This window comes from Corvus cornix, chromosome 1A (assembly GCF_000738735.6).
Source record: "Corvus cornix cornix isolate S_Up_H32 chromosome 1A, ASM73873v5, whole genome shotgun sequence".
Lineage (NCBI taxonomy): Eukaryota > Metazoa > Chordata > Aves > Passeriformes > Corvidae > Corvus > Corvus cornix.
Window position 1 is genome coordinate 1,663,725 of NC_047057.1, and position 11,067 is coordinate 1,674,791.

The 11,067-nt window shown below is 45.5% G+C and overlaps 1 protein-coding gene across 3 annotated transcripts in view; it reads left to right on the top strand.

Annotated features, from left to right (window-relative positions):
* Nucleotides 1-9,312, top strand: part of CHCHD3 (coiled-coil-helix-coiled-coil-helix domain containing 3) — a 126,128-nt gene extending 116,816 nt beyond the window's left edge. For all 3 annotated transcript variants that reach the window (XM_039571252.1, XM_039571254.1, XM_039571253.1), the window contains 2 exons: nucleotides 3,396-3,531; nucleotides 8,608-9,312. In XM_039571252.1, the coding sequence (XP_039427186.1) occupies nucleotides 3,396-3,531; nucleotides 8,608-8,634 (163 nt within the window). In that variant the 3' untranslated portion in view covers nucleotides 8,635-9,312. The remainder of the gene's footprint in view (nucleotides 1-3,395; nucleotides 3,532-8,607) is intronic.
* Nucleotides 9,313-11,067: the final 1,755 nt, after the last annotated feature.

An 11,067-nucleotide genomic window follows, 5' to 3' on the forward strand; every position in this document is an offset into this window, starting at 1 on the left:
CACTTTAATGAGGAATTAAATTAAGCCCTGGATACTCCTGCCCATCTCATGGCACTATTTTTATCTCTTGCTCTGCTTTTTTGTTGCTATTTTTTTCCCCCCATATTTTATGACAATGGCCTGAAGTCCTGATCTGGGGGGGATTATGCCAGATACCTGCACAGCTGGAAACTCATCAGCCATTCAGATTCCTTCAGTGAGAGTGTCAGTTTTAGCACGAAACTCGCAAAGCTCACCGTGGTGATTTCAAATTTCCTCTTTAGTAGACATTTTGTTTGAATGCCATGAAGGGGCTCTTCTTGCCGAGCCCCCAGGAGTACAATAAGCTATGCTCTTTGAGAGAACCCAGATGAGTACAAAGTTCCCTTCATTAAATTTTCTTTTCATGCTTTAGCATAGGATATTTCTTTCTAAGACTCTATCGTTTCCTTTTGTGTTGTCATCCTATTACCTTTATGAGGTTGTGATGCATCAGCTCGATGGAAAAGGTGGGTGCATGGCTCCCTCAGAGGTTTATTCCAGCACAGAAAGATTATTCTGGCATGGGAGGTGCTTCAGGAGCAGCTGGAGAAGGGAAAGCAGATAAGGAATTGCAAACTTGATTAAGAAACACCTCGTTCCTCGCATGCCATGTGGCTGCTGCTCGTATTGACTTTTGCTGAGAAAAGCATTTGGAGATTTTGGGTGTGTTGTTTCTGTAAAGGAGTTCTGGAATTACACTGAGTGGAGATGGAGATCTGTCAGCATTCCCTGGCATTCCTGCTGCACTCCTAGGGTTGGTGTTTTTGCTTCAGTTTAGTTGTGAAATCCTGGAGCAATTAAATAAATAAATACGATGTGGGACACAATCTTGGTTTTTTTTACAGGGGCAGATAGTGATAGGACAAGGGGCAAGGGATTTAAGTGGAAAGAGGGGACATTTAGATGGGATATTGGGAAGGAATTCCTGGCTGTGAGGGTGGTGAGGCCCTGGGATGGATTCCTGGAGAAGCTGTGGCTGCCCCTGGATCCCTGGAAGTGTCCAAGGCCAGGTTGGATGGGGCTTGGAACAACCTGGGACAGTGGGAGGTGTCCCTGCCCACGGCAGGGGCTGGACTGGATGGGCTTTAAGGTCCCTTCCAACCCAAACCATTCTGGGATTCTCTGGTGACACTTGTCCCACCACATGTCCAAAAATGCAGTTCTCTCTTGGGACATGGGATAATTCAGGGAAGGGACCTCCTGCTGTAAGGATCTTCTGGCCCCACCTGGGACCAGACCAGGTTGCTTTATCCACTCAGGCATTTAAAACTTCCACATTTTCCTGACGCATCCACATAATTGCTGGGTTTGCAATGTTTACGTTTTCCTACAAGCTTTTCCCCCAGTCAAACCCCACAGACCCTTAAATGCTTCTGTAAAATTACTTTTATTCTTAGAACCACAGAAGGGTTTGGGTTGGAAGGGACCTTAAAGCCCATCCAGTGCCACTCCTGCCATGGGCAGGGACACCTCCCACTGTCCCAGGCTGCTCCAAGCCCCAATGTCCAGCCTGGCCTTGGGCACTTCCAGGGATCCAGGGGCAGCCCCAGCTGCTCTGGGAATTCCATTCCAGCCCCTCCCCACCCTCCCAGCCAGGAGTTCCTTCTCAGTATCCCATCTAAGTATTAATTGATGGAATCATAGCAGCTTCAGGAGGTTCTCTGTTAGGGAGATACTTCATTTCCCTTCGGAGGAGTTTCCTTGCTGTTGTTTCTGACCATCCATCTGAGAGTCCTGTGATCCATCACCGACAGGAATCAATGGGAAACCCTTCGGAGGGGTTCCCATAATGCACGATGGAATCTCCTTTCCTCAAGAGGAGATCCTGCAGCCTGTGGTTTGTGGCCCTCTAATGCCAGGCAGTAATTCCATTTAGTGCTTTCCCAAAAGTGCCAGCAGAGCATTAGGGGAGTGGAGCAAGCACAGCTGATCAATACAGAGACAGTGCTTGCCTTCAAGAGATTAATCCAAGAAAACGGACTTGGTTGATTTGAAGGAAGTGGCCTTGTTCTCACTGACCTGCAGTGCCTGGAAGGACAGGGCTGAGAGCAGGTTTTCGAAAATCCCACCCCAAAAGTCAGAGTATGAAAAGAAGTCACTGTAGGGCGGGAGATGATGTGTCCCACAGGGCTCCCGTATGGTTGGCAATGTATGGAATCCTTTGAAGCACTGGAAGAAGGGATAATACCTGGATTCTGGTCACTGATGGCGTGGCTCTGGGAAAAAAAGCAATCAAAAAGCTCTTTATCATGGGTTAGAGAGTTCCCCCCTTGAAATGGCTTTAGATACACTGACAGAATTTATGCAGCGAGGGTAGAGCAGCGCATTCCCTTTTCTCCTCACCTGGATATAAGTCACTCTAAAATCACTTGGAATATAGGCACAGCGAGGTTTACTCTGGGTGTTTTTAGTTACTTCAGGCTCTGTTGTACTGGTTTATCAATTCACACAAGGGGGCTGAGCATTTTAAACAAGCTCTGGTTTAGCTGGACCTAAATCATCACTGCTGGGAGATGTCTACAGAGAACATCCCTGGTGCTTCTGTTGTTCCCTGTCCCAGTCCAGACCTTGCCATCCTCCCTCCATGTGCAGGTGCTTGTGATTGCACATTTGGATGCCTGACACGCCTCTGAAGCGCGTGCTGATCTCAGCAGAGGGGGGATTAAGGGAAAATCCTCCTCCCTAAGAGTCTGCAGGAGTTTGAACTTGGAGATCATAAAGTGTGGAAGTACCTGGGACTGCATTTAAATTCTGGTTTAGATTTTACAGATGCAGGGTAACGAATGAAGAGAGAGAGAGATGTTTTATATAGGTACATAGTGTAAAATCAAGATGACTTAACAGTCCCTTTTTTTAGCATGATGTCTTCAGTGATTGTCAAGAAGTCAATTCCCTGGAGGAGCAGCGTTTGTGCTTTGTGTTTCATTTCCTTGCTGGAGGAAAATAGATCTGCCTTGGCCAATCAGCAAAATGAGAATTGGAATCACAGAATGGTTTGAGTTGGGAGGGACCTTAAAGATCACCCAGTTCCACTCCCTGCCATGGGCAGGGACACCTTCCACTATCCCAGGCTGTCTAGCCTGACCTTGGCCACTTCCAGGGATCCAGGGGTGGCCTGGGCCAGGGCCTCCCCACCCTCACAGGGAAGAATTTCTTCCTCTGGAAGTGCTCAAGGCCAGGTTGGATGGGGCTTGGAGCAGCCTGGAGTCGTGGGAGGTGTCCCTGCCCATGGCAGGGGGTGGAACAGGATTGTCTTTATGGCCCCTTCCAACCCAAACCGATTCAATCGTAATAATAATAAAATACTAAAAGATTTTTGTCTTTCCTGAGATGTTTTTAGAAGGAAACCCTGAAGCTGTTCTCTGTTCCCACAGGAGATACGAGTCCCACCCGATCTGTGGGGAGCTGCAGGATAAAATCCTCCAGTGCTACCGGGAACACGCCCAGGAGACCCTGAGCTGCTCTGCCCTGGCCAGCCAGTACCTGCACTGTGTCAATCATGCCAAACAGGTGAGCTGGACTTATTCCCACTGAAAAATGATGGAATGATGAGGAGAGGAAGCTGATCGGATTATCCAGTTAGTCCTTCTTCCATGCCTAAGCATTTCCCAGTACGTGCATTCCCAGAGCTCCGTGGAGACCACTTGGAGTTGATTTAAATGCTCAGGTTTCCATCTCCTCCCCTAGGAAGCTGTTGTTTAGTGTAGGAGCTCTTGCTGTTGGCAGATGTTTCCTGTTACCTGCAGTTTTAGCAGTAAAACAAGGGGATTAAATTACCTGGGACTCTTTGCCATAAATATGAGGAATTCATGGATGTCTCCAACTAGATTGGTCACCACTCGGAATTCTTGATTTCTTCTGTCTTGCATTACCCAAGGGTCTAAAACTGCTATTGGCCTCCTCTCTTCCAGTTTTTAGGGTGTGGGTGTCACTGCAGATTAAATCTTCATGCTTTATTAGTGCAGCATGAAGGAAAATGACAGCAATATGGAAATCATTAAATTAAAAGAAGCTACAACTTCTCAGCTTTTCTCTTTTTCATCAGCTTGCATCTTTCAAATAAAGAAATTCATATATTGACCTCAGTTGTGTTCTTAAACAAACCAGCTGGAAATGTGCTCACAGTCCACGTGCAGGATGTGTAGAAAGTGCTTCAATCAGTCTGTTGATCTTTATTTCTGCTCAGATCTGTGAGTTAATATTTGAGCATGTGAGGACACCCATCTCTGTGTGATAGTGGAGACCTGGCAAGCACATCTGGTGTTTGATCATGGTAATCACCTTCACTGGGCTTAACTCTGCCTGTGCAGAAAATCCGAGAGACTTTGGCTCTGATCCTTCTCCGTGACCTTTTGCTGTAAAATGCTGCAGCCTGGAGCTGGTATTCCCGAAGATCTGCTGGAATTAACACTGCTTGTGGTGCTGGGTGAGCATGGGAGGAGACAGTGCTGGTGTGGCAGTGCTGAAGTTGTTCCTCAGTCACTGAGAGCTTCCAAAATCACCTCCTTTAATACATCCTTTATTGATATTTGTTGTCACATCCCTGGAAGTGTCCAAGGCCAGCTTGGATGGGGCTTGGAGCAACCTGGGATAGTGGAAGGTGTCCCTGCCCATGGGGTCCCTTCCAACCCAAACCCTTCTGTGATTCCAAGAACTCTCCTCCTGCCCATTTTGGAATGCACCAATCTCCTTTTTTAGGAAAAGTCCAGTGAGTAATATTAAAATCACGGAATCATTAAGGTTGGAGAAGATCCTTAAGACCATCCAATCCAACTGTTCCCCAGCACTGCCAAGGCCACCACTGACCTGTGTCCCCAAGTGCCACATCCACACTGCTTTGAAATCCCCTCAGGAATGGGGACTCCACCCCTGCCCTGGCCAGACAAGCCTTTGAGTGAAGAAATTTTCCACAAGATCCAACCTAAACCTCCTCCCCTGGTGCAGCTTGAGGCCGTTTCCTCTTGTCCTGTCACTTGTAAACCTATTTGGGTTTGTTCTGTAGTGGGTTCCCCATGGCCATGCAGCACCTGCAACAGTAATTTACTGTATTTATAATTTTGTATTATTTTTTAAAGTAACCAGAGAAAAATGGATTAATTACTTAGACATGTTTAAGCTCTAACTCGAGTTTGTATCTGATAGGAATTTCTTCAGAAGACTCTGATGAGGATGGATTAATTCATGTTCAGATGGTGCAGGAAAAAGGAAATTGCATAAATATGAGCATTAGGTTTTTGAACCCTTTTAAACACCTTTTTTTTTTTGTTGAAGATCTTCACCCAAGCCTGTCAAGTAGTTAAAAGTGTTCCCTAAATGTTTCTTATTCTGTTTCACACATGCTTCAAGATGAGAATTCAGAGAGGTTTCTCTCATGATAACAGAGAAGGAGAAGCCTTTTATGATGGAAATATTTGCAAGCAGGAGCAATTGTTTTTCATAATGAACACCAGCCCATCCTCCACGTGCTGCAGCTGTAATCATAATTATTTTTACTCACTGTTTGCCCACAAGTCCAGACAGTTACTTTGAAATAATTTCTAAACACTGCTATAAAATAACTTCAAAATTACCTTCTCTGTGCGCCTGGTTGGGAGCCAGAGGAGGGGGATGAATGGCAGATTCAGAAATGAAAAAGTTAACTGACACTGGCTACAAGAAACAAAGGAAGAAGAAAATTTGCTAGAGGGAATAGAGCAAGATATTGAAAACCAAATAAGTGAACTAATCCGATTTCCTGGCGGTGAGTCTGGGCACTTGTGCTTGGGCTGAGCACACTCTGTGCTTTTCATAAATTGAATTTATTGACTCCTCTTTCTTTCCTATCTTGCTTATAATTATCTCCCCCTCTCTTCTGTGTGCTCCTTATTTCTCATCCTGTCTGTAATCTCATGTCTCTATCTGTCCTTTTCTCCCCTCCTTAGAAAAGCCCAGAGAGTTGTTAATTCAGAGGGGTTTGACACATTGTTGTATCTTCCCTTGAAATCTCTTCCCAAAGTCACAAGAAGCTGGGGAGATAAATTAAACTCCGTTATTAATGTTTGCATTTTATTATAATGATAATACCAGTAATGGAGAGGAAAACTTAACCTAATGGAGCCATTAAGGGGAAGATACTGGGATTGTGTGTGGCATTTATTTGTGCTGCCACTGCTGCAGTAACTCCAGCCAGACCATCCATGGCTTTTTAATCCTTTATCCTGGTTTTCCAGCCACAGATATGGACAATAGCTGTTAAAATATACATTTTGGGGTTTTTTTTTTTTTTCAATTTTTCTCTCTGCCCTGGGCTACAAGAAGTTCTAATTCTGACATAAAAACATAACTAGTCCATGGTTTAATGAATCTGTGCAATAATTTCCTGTTAAACCACAGAATTCCGGAAGGATCCTGCTCTCTGCAGGCAGGTGAGGTTTAACAGTACTTAAAATAACAATACCAGCAGCTGCTGGTGCGTGACAGCCTGGCCACAAAATGTTATCCTTCAGCCTTGTAACCACTGTTTTAATTGCTTGGATCAAGTGGTCCTTAATTATGCATCCCAAATAGAATTAAACCAGGATTTTAGCCTCGTCTTCCAGTATTTTTACTTAAAACGAATTTCTAGTCTAAGAGAAGAATCTGTGGAGTTTGTGTATCTGGAAACACTGAACTGAAGTGCAACAAAAAGGCCTCATCATTTACCACTGCCCTCATTGAAGGAAGTTTGTTACGGAGCAGGCTCCCTCCATGGTGTTACGTAAAAACACAAGGGAAATATTTTGAATGCATTAATTTAAAATGACAAGAAAAAACACTAAAAAAACCCCTCCAAAATGAAGGTAAAACCAAAGCAAGGCCTGGAACGTGCCCATTTGCCTGAAGGTGAAATTTTGTGGGCAGAAATACGCACATGATAAACAAATATCTGCAATTTCTTTCCTTAGGACACTAAACAAAATTAGCCCGTTTTTTCTTGGATCCCTTAGGAATTTCCTCCCTTAACTTGTGCAGTGTTAAATTGACATAAAGTTAATATTCAGCCCAGAGATGGCTTGGAGTGAGTCTTTAATTCCTCTGCAAAAAGGAGTTTTCCAGGTAGAGGAGCCTTCCTGAGCTTTACAGAAATCTCCATGGGGTTGCCGTGGATCTGAGATTGGAGGTTTTGGTTACGGATGAAACTTTCCCAGATTTTTATTTGCAAACACACCCAAGGAGCATAAAACAGACTCCTTTTATTCCATCAGCCTCTTCTTCTCCTCTGTGTACTCTGGAGGATTTTGTGGGCACAAGGACAGGCACCACCTGCTCGTGTGAACACCTTGGAGAATCTTAAAATCACGGAAGGTTGTTGTTAAGGTTGGAAAAGACCTCCAAGATCATCGAGTCCAACCATTCTCAGCACTGCCAGGGCCACCACTGGCCCATGTCCCCAAGTGCCACATCCACACGGCTTTAAATCCCTCCAGGGATGGGGATTCTGCTGTGCCAGGCTGGACAATCCCTTAGGGAAAGACATTTTTCCTAAAATCCAATCTAAGTGCAGCTCTTAACCCTTGCAGGAACTGGGTGGAATAGCACAGTTTGCGGGGTTATTTTTAGGAATAATATGGGAATTTGGTTGAAGCCAAACCTGACATGGTTTTAATTCCCTTTACATTTAATTTTCCCTGATTTCTGTGACTGTGACAATGCATTCCAGACTTCCAGGAGAATGTGCCCTGTCGGGCCACAAAGTGTTGCTCAGACACCTGAATCAGCTGTCTGGAGGTCACCTGTAAGATTTCAAGGTTTAAATTTGGGTTTGTTCCTGACATGAAGCCTCAGAATTATTGAAACCTTTCCTACCATTTCTTGCAAGGAGACTCATAATTACTGCTTACTCTTTTGATGAATCTTGTAGGCAAGAAAAATGGTTTGGGTTGGAAGAGACCTTAAAGCTCATCTCATTCCACCCTCTGCCATGGGCAGGGACACCTTCCACTATTCCAGGCTGCTCCAAGCCTGGTCCAGCCTGGCCTTGGACACTTCCAGGAACAGGAAACATGGTCTAGTGAAAGGAATGAAATGATTTTTAAGGTCCTTTCAAACCCAGACCATTCCATGATCTGTGGTTCTGTAACGACTCCCAAGATGAGTGCAACATGTTCAGGCTGTTGGGGTTTTGATTCTGACTCAGAACCCAGGAAGGAGCCAGGTAAGGGAATTACTCAGTGTTGGATGACTTCAGGATATCATTCCTCAAGAGTTTAATTGCTGGGAATTGGATTTATCTTACTGTAAGGTCAGATGTTTTAATTTCCTTTGATAGCCACAGCACTAAAGTCACAATAGCATGAAGGGAGATGAAACTGGATCATTACTGAGGCTCTTCAGGCCTCCAAACCACTGCCTTGTTGAGTCCTCAGATCGCTTCATTCTGCCTTTGTGACTTGTCTCTGGCGTGATGTGTTTATCAGCAATGTTTCTGATTCTGTATTTTTATTTCAAAAATTGCAGATCTTAGGAAGGAATTGTAGGCAAACTTCAGGGAGTGTCTGGAATTACTTGGAGTTACTTAAATCTGTGTTTCTCCCTCTCTCTTGCCCTCCCCTCTGATCGTTTTTGCAGCAGAGACTGCTTGGGAGAGGAGGATAAAAGGCATTGTCCAAATCAAGCACAAGACCATCAACTAATTTCAGCAGAAGAGCTTTTTTTTTCTCCCCAAGAATGATCGGGCAGCCCATTTGCAGGGCAGCCCAATAAAGAGAAGAAGTGGAAGAGCCATTTGAAGGGCAGCATCCTCACGGCTCAATCAGCGTGACCACTCGAGAAGCCGAGACCTGGATCTTATTCCATCAGAACTCGCCCGTCCGAGGCCGCTGTTCGCCTTATCAAAGCCCACTTATTGGTGATTGAAGGAAGGAAAAGAAAAGAACCTTTCTCTGACCTCGGAGAGGGGAAATATCCTTCAAATGCTGCTATTTCACTGTAGAATCTCCTCAGAAACATCTCCCTGTCACAGGCAGGGGATGTAACCCTTGCAGTGCCGGGACGCGGCCGTTCCTCGGGAGCAGCCCCTGGTCCCTGTGCCTGAGTTCTCCTTGCAGTGTAGAGTTGTAAACTGTGCTTTAACTTATTTCCCAAATTACCTGACCTGATGAGGTCTCTCCCTGCAGGCCTTCTGCTGGAATGATGTTCATGATCCAACGCTTAGGGTGCTCCATGGCCTTTATTTACGTGGGATGGATGGTTCTGTTGTGCTCCTCGCTCGTATCAAGTCCTGACGAAAATCCCTCTCTCTGTACCAACAATAAATCTATTTTATGCACAAGATTGATGCTGCAGTCTGTCTCCCTTCCCACTCCTCGGGGGCGGATGGCGTTCCCTCTGCTGTGTCAATCATGCTTTCCCAGCAGATGTTGTTGCTGAAGCTTTCAAGCACAGACTTTTCCACACAACCAGCCCTGGTGGCAGGAACGGGGCTTGGATTGAGCTGTTTTCCATCACAGCCACCTAAAAGGATCCCACGTGATGGGAATGTTGTGATTTATCCACCACCACTTTCCCTCGTGGAAAATGCTTGTGAATGGAGCACCCCAAGCTCTTGTTGCCCAGAGAGGTTGTGGGTTCCACATCCCTGATGATGTCTAAGGACAGGTTGAGGGGCTTGGAGCAACCTGGGATAGTGGGAGGTGTCCCTGCCCCTGGGAGGGTTGGAATGAGATGGTCTTAGGGCCCCTTCCCACCCAAACCATTCCGGGATTCTGTGGAAGGGCAGAAACCCCCCCAAAATCTCCAAACCCAGCTTTGTGCAAGCACCCAGTCTCCTTTAATTCTATTTCTTCAGGTAAAAACTGCCACATTCCTTGTCCCAAGCAATTTTAGAAGGGACTTTTTACACGGCAGTGAAAGTATTGATGTCAAATGAGCAGCGAATCTGGAGCCTTCTGCTGTTTATTTACCTGTTCTCCCTCTCTAATTGGCTGTGTTTGAACCTCATCCTCCTGAACAACTGCGAGTGCACCTGTGGATCTCATTTATTATTCATGCAAAATATTACCAGTGACTTTCCTAATTATCAAGATGCTTTGTGAGCACTGTTTAATTAAGGATTGGGGTTTTTTATGCTACCCAGAGAAGCTGGGATTTTTTTTTTTACATGCCAAGCAACTGGAATGTTGGTGGGAGGGGAGGATCCTGGAGTTCAACATCAGGTGCCAGGTACCATGTTTACATGGTGACTTGCTGTAGTGTTTACAAATCAGCTAACTCACAAATCCTTCTCTGTAATGTTCTCTTTTGTAACAGAGAGCCAAGAAGTTGGCAGATCCAGCCTTGCCAGACTCCGAATTGGCAGCAAAATGCAGCATAGAGGAAAAGCAGACGTTTTTCAGGCCAGATGATGCTGTAAAATCAGGGGAAGAGCTGTGTCGGGAAGGAAGGTCTCTGTTATTGCCAAATGTTTATTGGTTTCCCATCCTGACAGCCTTGAGCGATGGGAGTCAGTCTTGCCTGCTTTGTTCCAACTGTTTGAGGTGTTGTGTTCTTTAAACATCTTCTGTAGCATCAGTGGTGGCATCTGCAGCCTGTGTGGCTTGGGTTTGGGGGAGGCTGGTGGCAGCAGACGGGGTAAGGACTTCAGAGCTGTCCCTGGTGTGGGCTTCAGAGCTGTCCCTGGTGTGGGCTTTCAGACTGTCCATGGTGGGGACAACTTTTGCCTTCAAACTAGAGCAGTAAGTCTGGATATTTCTGGAGTTTCACCACCTCCTCTGCTTTTTCCACCTCTCCTTTTGCATACCTGCATCCCTGTCCTTCTGTAGGTGTTTGATTTCTTCCTTCTCCCCAGTTCCTGCTATGGGCACTGAAATCTTAAAATCTTGGAAGTTTCTGGGGGGTTTTAGTATGGAAAACCTATGGAGAAGTTTCCCTCCTATTCCTGATTTTATGATTCTCTTTTTTAGCACCTGCAGATCCCAAACCAACTCCAGCTGTTGGTCACGGCAGGTGCTGCTGGGACAGAGCAAGGCCACCTTCCTTCACAAGTAGCAGGGACAGAGGGAGTGGAGAAGCACCAAGATTTTTGTCCAA